The sequence below is a fragment of the Polypterus senegalus genome, chromosome 6 (assembly GCF_016835505.1).
Source record: "Polypterus senegalus isolate Bchr_013 chromosome 6, ASM1683550v1, whole genome shotgun sequence".
NCBI classification, from domain to species: domain Eukaryota; kingdom Metazoa; phylum Chordata; class Cladistia; order Polypteriformes; family Polypteridae; genus Polypterus; species Polypterus senegalus.
This window is the reverse complement of record NC_053159.1, coordinates 29,942,054-29,955,526: the sequence shown is the minus strand read 5'-3', so window position 1 is coordinate 29,955,526 and position 13,473 is coordinate 29,942,054. Positions and strand designations below refer to the sequence as shown.

At 39.4% G+C, this 13,473-nt stretch overlaps 1 protein-coding gene across 1 annotated transcript in view; it reads left to right on the top strand.

Moving 5' to 3' along the window:
* The first annotated feature begins 335 nt into the window (after positions 1-335).
* LOC120530490 (proprotein convertase subtilisin/kexin type 4-like) overlaps positions 336-13,473 on the top strand; it is a 55,471-nt gene continuing 42,333 nt past the window's right edge. Inside the window, exons 1-3 of the mRNA XM_039754921.1 lie at positions 336-479; positions 11,959-12,063; positions 12,533-12,628. Coding sequence (XP_039610855.1) covers positions 336-479; positions 11,959-12,063; positions 12,533-12,628 — 345 coding nt within the window. The remainder of the gene's footprint in view (positions 480-11,958; positions 12,064-12,532; positions 12,629-13,473) is intronic.

Sequence of the window (13,473 nt, the reverse complement as noted above, 5' to 3'; positions counted from 1 at the left end):
TTTCTGAACAAGAGCCCCAACTTCTTGAAACGGTGGGGTGTCTTCATTTCTACTGCAGGTCATTTAGCCAGTGACAAAAGCTCAGCAGTAGTAGTCTCGCAAGCTTTGCTGTTAGGTAGCACAGCAGGATGTTAAGTGATGCCGTTTTTGTTGGCACCTCTACCACTGATGATGAAATGGCTTTTCATGCTATGGGTTTATCATGCCTTTCTGGTAAATCAACCCCCTTGATGACGCCAATGGACTGCTCTCCAGGAAGTGATGTCACAGTGGTTGGGCATGGAGGACTTTATAGAGGTCTGTTTACATCTCTCAGACTTTTATTTCAGAGCCCAATGAGACGCATTGGCTTCTTTATCCTCTTTGCCACTCTCGGGTTTTACCTTGGTCAGTGTGCGCTCTATACCAACAGCTGGGTGGTCCGTATCAGTGGCCCCCTACACTCCCTGGAAAGACATGGCTTCATAAACCTGGGAAAGGTAAAAGCATTGGGTTGGGTGAGATACCTTTCACTTCAATAAGTTTTTAAAAGATAACATTTTGAAGAGAGGGGCAACGCTGGGCACCATTCTAAGGGTGCACTGCTTGCCATAGAATTAACCCAATATAGAGGTTGATAAAAAGGTGGCTTTTTGTATAGAGGCAATGAAACCTTCAGCTCAGTAATGGATGAGATATAAATGAGGCCAGCTTCTGTTTGCACATCTGTGGATCATATTGAGTGGCCTGGCTTATCAATCTCTTGTTGGGAATTTTGGATAAATTAGTTTGAAAGATGTATCTCTCTCTTGATAGTTATGGGCCACCAGGCCATGCCCTTGCATGTGTGTGCTTGTCTGTGACCAACCATTCATCCATCATAGGGGAGGGGGTTAGGTGGAGCCTATCTTCAGCATTCATAGGTTGCACAGCAGGAACAGTATCTGCGCAGGGTTCCAACACACACACACACACATTTCTACTGAATGAGGATTTATTAGTACGTGTGTGTATGTTTCTGTAAGAGATTACTGCATTTGTGTATGCGCCTGTTTGTCAGATGCATTTATTAATCTGTCTATGTGACTTGTGATTGGCCAGTGAATATAAATCTGTACCTGCATCTATATAGCACTTGCTGAACTTATATGGTGTATATGTGGATGTCTGCAATATGTGCCTAAATCAAATATGTACAAGTTCAGTGAGTGTGCATATGTTTATATTTGAGTTCCTCATCATGTGTATGGAGTACAGTGAAATTGTTGATTACATGTTTGACCAAAATGCCTGAATGGCATGTGTATGTTAATGTGCAGTGGTGCTTGAAAGTTTGTGAACCCTTTAGAATTTTCTATATTTCTTCATAAATATGACCTAAAACATCATCAGATTTTCACTCAAGTCCTAAATGTAGATAAAGAGAAACCAGTTTAAACAAATGAGACAAAAATATTATGCTTGGTCATTTATTTATTAAGGAAGATGATCGAATATTACATATTTGTGAGTGGCAAAAGTATATGAACCTTTGCTTTCAGTATCTGGTGTGACCCCCCTTTGCAGCAATAACTGCAACTAAACGTTTCCGGTAACTTTTGATCATTCCTGCACACCGGCTTGGAGGAATTTTAGCCCATTCCTCCGTACAGAACAGCTTCAACTCTGGGATGTTGGTGGGTTTCCTCACATTAACTGCTCGCTTCAGGTCCTTCCACAACATTTCGATTGGATTAAGGTCAGGACTTTGACTTGGCCATTCCAAAACATTAACTTTATTACTTGTGTGCTTAGGGTCATTGTCTTGCTGCATGACCCACCTTCTCTTGACATTCAGTTCATGGACAGATGTCCTGACATTTTCCTTTAGAATTCTCTGATATAATTCAGAATTTATTATTCCATCAATGAAGGCAAACCGTCCTGGCCCAGATGCAGCAAAACAGGCCCAAACCATGATACTACCACCACCATGTTTCACAGATGGGATAAGGTTCTTATGCTGGAATGCAATGTTTTCCTTTCTCCAAACATAACACTTTTCATTTTAACCAAAAAAGTTCTATTTTGGTCTCATCCGTCCACAAAACATTCTTCTAATAGCCTTCTGGTTTGTCCGCATGATCTTTAGCAAACTGCAGATGAGCAGCAATGTTTTTTTTGGAGAGCAGTGGCTTTCTCCTTGCAACCCTGCCATGCACACCATTGTTGTTCAGTGTTCTCCTGATGGTGGACTCATGAACATGAACATTAGCCAATGTGAGAGAGGCCTTCAGTTGCTTAGAAGTTACCCTGGGGTCCTTTGTGACCTCGCCGACTATTACACGCCTTGCTCTTGGAGTGATCTTTGTTGGTCGACCACTCCTGGGGAGGGTAACAATGGTCTTGAATTTCCTCCATTTGTACACAATCTGTCTGACTGTGGATTGGTGGAGTCCAAACTCTTTACAGATGGTTTTGTAACCTTTTCCAGCCTGATGAGCATCAACAACTCTTTTTCTGAGGTCCTCAGAAATCTCCTTTGTTCGTGCCATGATACTCTTCCACAAATATGTGTTGTGAAGAGCAGACTTTGATAGATCCTGTTCTTTAAATAACACAGGGTGCCCACTCACACCTGATTGTCATCCCATTGATTGAAACACCTCACTCGAATTTCACCTTCAAACTAACTGCTAATCCTAGAGGTTCACATACATTTGCCATTCACAAATATGTAATATTCAATTATTTTCCTCAATAAATAAATGACCAAGGATAATATTTTTGTCTCATTTGTTTAACTGGTTTCTCTTTATCTACTTTTAGGACTTGAGTGAAAATCTGATGATGTTTTAGGTCATATTTATGCAGAAATATAGAAAATTCTAAAGGGCTAACAAACTTTCAAGCACCACTGTAGATGTGTGCATATTCAGTATTTGCAAGTGTTAGTGTTTGTGGGCCCATGGATGAACACTGTGCCTGTATGCACTAGACCAGTGCTTCTCAAACTTGGTCCTGGGGACCCACTGTGGCAGCAGGTTTTTGTTCCAACCAGCTTCTGTTTTTAAGCTAACTAAGTGAACTGTCATTTCCTAAGTTATGTGTTTTGGGAACAATATAGAAATTAGAAAATTAAGTTTGCTAAAATATATATTTATACCAGTAACAGCACACTGCAAGATAATGTGCAGTGAATACACTTGACTTGAGCATTCCTAGTTTTCATCCTCTTTCTCTGTATGTTTACCATTCATTTGCTCAAAGGCTGATGCTTTTGCTGCTTCCTGAGCAGCTGTTCTTTTTTTTCACTCTAGCAGCCCGCTTCTTCTCTTCTTTCATCTGCATCTTTTTACGTTAAAACTGATTGAGTCAGTTTGTTTGTGTTGCAATTACTTTTCCTTAATTTTTCACTTAAGCTGGCATTTAAGTGTTCAGTCTGCCTCAAGAATGATTTAAGATATGAAGAGGTAGAGGAAGTGACGGAGAAGGTGGTAGGGATGAGGACAGCGCCCATATGCAAGCACCGCATGGCCGCCCTGCTGGATAATTCTACAATAAAATAAAATTAAAAAGGCTGATGTGCTTGCTGCTTCCTGAGCAGCTCTTCTTTTCTCCACCCTAATTGCCTGCTTCTTCTCTTCTTTCGTCAGCATCTTTTCACATTAAAACTGATTAAGTCAGTGTTTGTGTTAGAACATTAGAACATTAAAACGCTCTAGACGAGAACAGGCCATTCAACCCAACAAAGCTCGCCAGTCCTATCCTCTTGTTTCCTCCAAGAAAACATCAAGTCCAGTTTTGAAAGTCCCTAATGTCTTGCTGTCTACCTCGCTACTTGGTAGCTTATTCCAAGTGTCTAGTGTCGCAGTTACTTAGTACATTTTCTTTAATTTTTCACTTAAGCTGGCACTTAAGTCTTCAATCGGCCTCAAGAATGATTTAAGATATGAAGGGGTAGGGGAAGTGATGGCAAAGGTGGTAGGGATGAGAACAGAGCCGCCCTGCTACCCACTGCTGTGAGTTGATTCTACAACAAAATGAAATAAAAATAAAAAGAGGAATAACCTTGAAGGTTAATCATAACCCCAACTGTGAACAGTAGGTGTCACATAGTATATGTGTACCACATTTTAGGTCAATAGTTCACATGATTTGCGAGCTACAGGTAATTTAAAATCCTGGACAGCCACAGTAGCATATTATATATAAATATATATTTTAAAATGTACCAAGTAGTTATAGGGGAATAATGTTTTTTTTTTCTTTTTAAAAATATTTTCTTCTTGATTTTCATTCTGCTTTTCTAGGTTTTCTAATTGTTTAATTAATCCATTATTTACTACATTTGCTGCAGCCTTTGATTATTTAGTGTTGTTTGCCAGGGTGTCTGCTCTGCTTGTTTTTAATTGTCATTAGTAAGATACAATGAACGGGGGAAACTGCACAGCGAAACAGCAAAAAAGAATGAAATCAACAAAAGAGAGGTAAATCTATAGCAACAGCAGAAATATTTCTAAATGTCTTAATGTAAAAATCATGTTTCTGTGCTTTTCTGAATGTAGAATAAGAGAAGAGAAAAAAATACCAGCTAATTAAATGAGGTGTTGGAACAAAAACCTGCAGCCATAGTGGCCCCTAGGACCGAGTTTGGGAAACACTGATCTAGACAATAATAATAATGTTTGTGCATGCTGGTATACCATGGACATTTTCAAACAAGCCTGGTGTTTTCCAGGATGTATGGTGTTCCCTTACCCAGTCAAGAGGTCACTATAATGGATTTTCAAACTGGACCTCAATTAAGGAGGTGCTGTTGCTCAGTGTACTCACAGCCCCAGGAAGCAGCCCCCCACTCTTCTTTCATTATAATGATATCTTGGCTGGGATGGTTGGTGTTCCCTTACCCAGCTAGGATGACAGCCCAACCTTGCCATCTTTGACAGCCTATATTAGTGAGAGTGTACCTGCAGGTGCTGATAGATTATGAGCATTTGCTCCTCTACTGAAATATCTGGGCAGTTCTGGTCACCATGCTACAAAAAAGAAATAGCAGCACTTGATGTTCTACAGTATTGGGGATAAGCAACCACAAGTTAAGGCCATGTTGTACTCTGACAGGCTCAGTAAATGAAACCTGTGTAGTCTTCAAAATTGTCAAAGCCAACCATAAAATACTGTAGGTCCAGCAGAATTCTTTCAGCTTAACGGTGAATTATACACTTGAGGACACCATGGAGCAGTGAATTTGGGACTAACGCCACTAAGAGTTGTGGGATTCCAGAATAAAATACCAAGTCATGTAGCTGAAGCAGAAACCTTGTTAAGCGTTTAAAAGTATCTGGATGAGATATTGGCACAGCTTAGCTGTTAGCTAAACAAACCAATTTGATGGACCGAATGGTCTCCTGCTATTTGTCAAATTTATGAAGTTCTTATATACTGTATTATTTGACATTTGTGAGTCTGTGTGTGTGTTTAAGTGAATACATGTGCTTCTGTTCATGGATGAAAAGTGTGCTCTGTGTGTGTGTGTGTATTGGGAAGTTATGCATGTGCCTTCCTAACAGTATGAACATAAAATAGACAGAAAAATTCCCAGAATTATTCAAATTGTTAAAATAAAAATTTTTTCAATTGTTAAACAACGTAAAAAACCAAACTTTTTATTGCAACTTACAGCAATTCCCTTTTAATCACTATCAAAATACTCTCCTTGAGAAGCTGTGCACCTCTCCCAGTACTTCTCTGATCCCAGTTAACATTTCCAGTGTATACAGCCACACCGATTTTGTCCTGGATTTATAACACAGTAGCAAATAGTCTTCCCTTCAGACTTAACTTTAAATTTGGGAGCAAAATAAAAGTCACAGCGAGAGAGATCTGGTGAATATGGGAGGTGTGAAGCAACAACCAAATGAAAACGCGATGAGTGCAGATGAGCTGTCATGGTGCAAAATGTAGTTTTCCATGCGCTGCTGCTTAGAATTTTTTTCCCGATGCTTTCCAGCAGACACCTTAGCAATTCAATGTAATGCTACTAATTAACAATCAGAATGTGAATGTGAAAAAATGCAATCACTGTGTCTTGATGTTTGATATGAACTGACAGTTTTTTTTGGCTTGTAAAAAAAAAATGCCAAAGTCACACACAAGACTGTAGGATGAATGTCAGAAATCTGCACCTCGATCAACTCAGTGCCAAGGCACTTGGCAGACTGATTAACAAGTCTGTGGGCATGCGACACCTGGTGGCATAGTTGATAATTACACCCAACTCCCATGCTATTGACAGTTTCCAGGAATGTTTGGGTCCCCCCTTGTATATTAGAGGATACTGGAGGACCACCGTAGCTGCAGGTTTTCATTCTAACCCTTTTCTTAATGAGTGACATGTTTTTCTTTTGAACTACTAGGGCAGCAGTAGCTCAGTCGGTAGAGCGGGTGGTCCAGCAATCGGAGAGTCGCAGGTTCGCTCCCGGCATGAGAATGCAGCTGTTGTGTCCTTGGGCAAGACACTTAACCTACCTTGCCTGCTGGTGGTGGTCGGAAGGATTGGTGGCGCCAGTGTTCGGCAGCCTCACTTCTGTCAGTGTGCCCCAGGGCAGCTGTGGCTACATAGTAGCTTATCATCACCAGCGTATGAATGTGTGTGTGAATGACTGTTGTGTTGTAAAGCGCCTAGGGGGGTTCTTGAACTCTAGTTAGGCGCTATATCAAATACAGGCCTTTTACCATTTTACTTTTAATTGGCTTGCTCTTGAAGACTCAGACCCCTTAATTGTTTCTTTTTCCTTAATTAGCAGCCAAGCAATAATGAGATACAAAATGAGCCAAAACAGGACCAGCAAACTGTGACCAGCATACAATATCTGAATATAACAAAAGATGAACGTCTCAGGAATGCTGATCAGCTCAGCGCCACAAAACATTTGAACAGAAAAGAGAAAATCAACTTTTACAGAAATGTTTGTTATTGCACCATGATAGCAGCAACAAGCCATGGAGTTAAAGAACGGGTTTAACTAACAACCAGAATCAGCACCTAATTAAGCAACTGGTTGGAGTGTATCTGGTTGTAGTTTGAGGCCCTGACTTAGTTAGTCTTCTGTTGGCTCACTCACTTGACATTTCATTTTTGTTTGGGTGACATTTAAGGAAAGGAATGAAGCAACTCAGAGGAACGATGAAGGAATTCAGGGGAACAAATCTTATAAAAAAGCAATTCAATTACAGTGAATTCACAAGAAGTTAATTAGCAGCACAAACAGGGCACTCGTTAAGAAAAGGGTTAGAATGAAAATCTGTGGGCATGGTGGTCTTCCAGGACCGGAGTTAGCGACCCCTGTATTAGAGGGCATTTATAGTGCCTATACAAAGTATTCACCCCTTGGAAGGTTTTATACATTTTGTTGTTATCCAGAATTGAATCAGTCGTTCCCCATTCATTGCTGCACAGCGGCTCAAGCTCTGTCAGGTGTCATGGAGATCCGGAGTGAACCACCTTTGTCAACTCCAGCTGCAAATTCTCCACTGGACTGAGGTCTACACTCTTGGTTTGAAGCCATTCCTGTGTAGATTTAGCTCTATGTTTGGGGTGGTGGTCTTGATGGAAAGCAAATCTTCTCCCAACACACAGATTTCTTGCAGACTGCATCAAGTTGTCCTCCTGGATGTCCTTGGGTTTAATTTGGCGTTTTTGACACTGATCAAAAGAAAAGTACCCTTTAATGTCAAAGTGAAAACAAACTTGTGCAAAGTGAGCTATATTTATTTCAAATATAAAATACACTTCAAAGGCATTGAATATTTTTCCCTATCTGTATTTGTGTTGGTTTGTGGGCACAGTGAGTGACTGTGTGTGTATATCAGTATTTTGTGAATGTGTTTTACTGATTGAATAATCAATGTTACTTGTTCAAGGTGAGTGCAGCTGTACAGTATGCATATACACATTTAATCTTACTGTGTGAGTGTGTGTGTGTGTGTGCGCCTTTGATACTGCATGAACGAGATCGTGTGCATGCGCCAGTAATTGGTGTTTGTGTGTCAGTGTGCTTGTGTGCATTTCCATCTACCTGCGGTTGATTTAATGAGTTGTGGGAGACGAATGTTAACATCCCATCCATCCATCCATTTTCCAACCCGTTGAATCCAAACACAGGGTCACGGGGGTCTGCTGGAGCCAATCCTAGCCAACACAGGGCGCAAGGCAGGAACCAATCCCGGGCAGGGTGCCAACCCACCGCAGAATGTTAACATCAATATGGTAAAAATTAGAATAACATAATAAAGCTGCCAAAGCTTTCCTGCCAAAAGACTTTAAGAAGCTGAAAGTGCTAAGCACCGATTTTGTCTTCAGCACGAATGCGTTTTGGATTTCCTCGTGTTTTAATGCTGAAGCAATAAAAGCGGTTGCTGGGTAGGATGAGTTCCACACACTTTGGGGCTCGTGGCCACCTGAAGTAGAGCAGTTCTGCTTAGGTGAACATGTCATGTGCTTAATTGGCACTACATACTGTGACAAAGGTTGCCTTTATGGTGTCACCACTGGTAGTTTATGCTTCATTGAAGCCACCATGTGGCATTACAATGATCTGATTGCTGAGTCAGGAAATATTCTAATTTCAAAAAGGCATAACAAAAAGACTTCTACTGTCTCCCAGCTCCCTGTGCCAGTAAAAAATCTGTGTGTGTGTGTTTTCGGGTAGGGGGTTAGCCAACTAAAATTTTGAATATTTTGACTAAGATAGAGCAGTTGCAACTTGCCATATAAACCTTTACTGTATTGTATTGTATTGTATTGTAAAGTACCACAAATACTGCACACTGAAATAAGCCTGATTCTTTATTTTGTTAATTGGTATTTCACTGACCTAATAATACCCTTTACTCAAAAAAAATGTACTGTGCTTTTAACATATTTATAAAATGCTTGTAGCTGCTGGAAGGTAAGGCAGGATCAAGTATGGGTCAAACATGTGTCAAAAGAAAGTTCTCAGTCCAAAAGTTCATTTTAAAAGATTTAGCGAAAATTCAAGCAAAGAATCCACACAAAAATATAGATGAGTTGTTACACATGTGGAATAAAAGGCAAAAAAAGGAAAAACTTCAATTGTTTCTATACTTAAGGATGAATTGTTTCACTGTGCTCTGCTTCACATTCAGTACGTTCTAAACCTACAGCTCTGCACATACAACTGAGCACATTAAGGCACAATTTGAAACCATGTGCCCTCCATGCCTTACCTACAGCAAGGCAGGTCTTTAACTGAGATCTGTGGTCAGAGGGACAAGAAATAGCTCGAATATACCAATTCAATTCAGCTTGAGGGGGTTATAATAACCTCCCATAGACTGTGCACTAATATATTGACAAGCATTTAACATACTGTAACTCAGATAACTGGCAAATGGCTCTTATAATGCTCTTTACGTGAAATGCCCACAATTACTGTAATTAGGGAGCTCCAGTCACTTGCTAAACAAACAATACGCATTTAAAACAAAAATAAAGTGGACACTTTACCTCATAGAGACATTACCACTATACTTTTTTTTCAAGAACTATTAAGTCTGCTGTTTTCATTCCTGCTTTTATAATTTCAGTGTATAAGAGAGTTGGGTTGAACTGGAGAGACACACATTTACACTGCGCCCCGTGTGGTTTTTCTGACTACTGGCAGAAATATTCAAAACTCTTTCATCTAATACTGAGGCTGTGGGGCAGGTCAGTGACCCCTGAGCATGCTAAGATTGTAAAATTATAGAAAGGACAGATGGACGGATGGATGAATAAATGCAAAAAATCACGTCATGTGTTTTTTCCACTTAAAACTCCACACCTAAGCACTACTGCTGTAATCTGTGCCTGATTACGATAATTCAGTACGTACCTAGACACCTCACTGTTAGGAGATGAAGTGACTTCTAAGCTGTCATATATCCTTGGTATCAGCTCACTCCATTCTTTTCTAAACCTGCCTTGTGTTAACTGGACTGTACTGATGCTAAACAGGACTCAGTTACAACACTGGGGGCACCCACACTGAATCACAACAGCCCAGTTCATAGATTTAAAATGTCTTGAATATTTAATTCACTTTGTATTAATATTCTAATGAATCACTCATTCTAACCCCAGAATAATGTTTACTTAACCCAAGAGTCATCAGAATGAACAAACTTCAATTAGCGTTGTTGGAATTGTGGACACAAATAGCTGGACTTGTTCTCCTCAAATGTCAGTGCCTTAAAATGTAAACCTGCCATACAATTGAGCAGATCTGACTGCGTCTTAGTCCCACCTACAAGCCTGTGATTGACAGCAGCAGCTCTCCTATTAAAGCCAGAAGATTTTTATTTATTTAGTTTGTTTGTTATACTATTTATGTATTTTACTTGAGTTTCTGTAAAGTTTTAATTTTCTCCATTGTGACAAATAAAACCTATCTATCTATCTATCTATCTATCTATCTATCTATCTATCTATCTATCTATCTATCTATCTATCTATCTATCTATTATATATTGCCTCACATTTCTATCTATCTATCTATCTATCTATCTATCTATCTATCTATCTATCTATTATATATTGCCTCACATTTCTATCTATCTATCTATCTATCTATCTATCTATCTATCTATCTATCTATCTATCTATAATATAGTGTCTTTCATACACTCTATCTATCTATCTATCTATTATATATTGCCTCACATTTCTATCTATCTATCTATCTATCTATCTATCTATCTATCTATCTATCTATCTATTATATATTGCCTCACATTTCTATCTATCTATCTATCTATCTATCTATCTATCTATCTATCTATCTATCTATCTATCTATCTATCTATCTATCTATCATATAGTGTCTTTCATACACTCTATCTATCTATCTATCTATCTATCTATCTATCTATCTATCTATCTATCTATCTATCTATCTATCTATCTATCTATCTATCTATGACTAATAGTAATTCAAGAGTCCAAATAGAATAGTGGGGTGTCAACTACCGCTATTACTGCTGCTAGTGAGGTGAGGCGTCATGGTTGGAGCTCTGTTTTGTGGGTTGCTCATCTCCTAAATGAGACACCTCCTTCCGGAAGCGCCCTGCTTTTATAGCTTGTGGTGTCAATTACACTCATTGGGTGTCTTCTTGGAGCCATGGGTGGAAAAAAATACAGGACAGTTAGTGACCATACCCGCTGGTGTACCAGGGTGGTAGTGTGGTAGTGCTTACCTCTTGTGAGCCCAGAAGGAAACAATCTGATGTGTATGCATGACAATATCTAACTCTCTAAATGCATGTCTAAAAACTATAGGAGGAAATGAAAACCCTTATTTTGCTCAGCTCTTTAAAATTTTAAATGTGGGATGCATACTGATCCTCAAATCATTCTCACTATTTAGTTTGAAAATCCACATTTAGACTGACAACCTTCACTTAATATGGAATCTTTAAATAGAAAAACACTATCTTAATGTGTTGTTTAAGTGTATCCGAATTGTACAGCCAGGTAAAGTGACTCACTCAGGGTCTGACAGCAACCTGAGAGTCAATCCGACGCCTTCATGTCTAGGCAGTACTGACTATGAGCCTTAGAAGTAATCCAGCCATCCATATTTTTTCCAAAGCCACTTTTTCCATTACAGGGCCATGGAGTGCTGGAGGACCCACACTCATAGGCAATGTTGAAATCATTGGGTCCATAATACATGCATTTAATTATACAACCATTGTTTAAAATAAAGGAAGAAACGAGTTCTTAGACTAAACCCCAATGTACCTTAGAAACAGTATACATTCTACACAAATAAATTGAGATTCCTGGATCTGGGAACCAATGCTGTTAATTATGTCACAAGTTTGTTGATGAGATACATTAAACTGAGAGTCAACCAAGAGTTCCCTGAAGTTATAATAATGGAAAATGTGTATCTGCGTTTGTCCAAATTTATCCATGTCATGTGTTCTTTTCAGGTTTTTCCTGGGGATAACTACCATCACATTAAGCACAGAGGCTTGCCTCGCATTTCACTGAGGAAGTACCACAGCCACAATATGCGCCTGAAGAGGGAGCCAAGGGTAAGTGTGGCCTACTCTGAGCCAGCTAATCAAATTAAATTAAATAAGAACAACATCTATATGGTGAACTCCCCCAGAACTTTTGTCAAAGACAAGAACTTTCAGGATCAAGAATCAAGGATCTTATTGTCATTCCAACATCCAAATGCAGAAACAAAATTCGATAGTCGGGTCCCAGTAACTACACAGTGTCCACGATAATCCCATTAAATAAAAACTACAAAAAAAAACTTCATAATAAAAAGTACCCCAGAAGTAGCACCTTAAACCCCAAAGCTTTGTGATAAAGGTATCACAGATGAACAGAATAAAATGGAACAAAATAACATTTATACATAAGTAAGATAACTATAGCTAAAAATAAGATAACTATAGCTTAAAGAGTGGTCACTAAGTGAGATTGTATTCTGGTGATGCACTTTTTTCCTGATCTTCTGTCACTGAATCCCTAATCTTATTCTTTATTCAGGTACTCTGGTTTGAGCAGCAAACAGTCCAAGTGAGGAAGCGGAGACACTTGACAGAGTTGCCCACTGACCCCTTGTTTGAAAAGCAGTGGTATCTGGTGAGTTCTCCTGCCCTTTGTTTTGTTTCATTAGCTGTAGTCCCAATGACATAAAAATGATGGAGTTAGTCAAAAATGTTATAGTCCAGTTCTGGAGTGGCTTTGTAATAACTCTGGGGCTTGCACTCAACATGTGTATCTCATGACGCTTATATACAAAGGGATTGCCCTGCCAGTACTGCACTGTACTTTCAGTCATTACATTAATGTGAACTCTATCCATCCATCCATTATCCAACCCGCTATTTCCTAACTACAGGGTCACGGGGGTCTGCTGGAGCCAATCCCAGCCAACACAGGGCACAAGTGCAGGAAACAAACCTCGGGCAGGGCGCCAGCCCATCGCAGTAATGTGAATTCTCCCTATTTATAAATAAAAAGTGTACTGTATAACATGTGTATGGTTCAACCTGTGGGCAGCAACACCCAATCTCGAGTATCGTGATTCTCAGAAATGTTGTAACGTTATCTCTTTGAATTTAGTCAAAACAAGTACACTATAGCATCCCATCTAGCTCTGTTGAATGCCATATATAATATAATGTCCAAACGGCATAATTTCCTCTTTCATGGGATGCATAGCAAACATTAAGTGGTTCACTCCTGTACTCTGATTGTTATTGCTTGGCATGCTGGGATATATGGTGCCACGTATATATAATCTTTGTTGACGTGCTGTAAGATGCAAATTACAAAGGGAATGGGTGAAGTTAGGCTCTTAAAAAAATTGAAAAGTTAACAAAAAACTAAGATGCACTCTGTATTCCCTCAGCTAAGGCTGCCAACCGTCCTCATTTTCCCAGACATGTCTTTTTTTTTAACAAACCATGGACTGTCCAGGACAA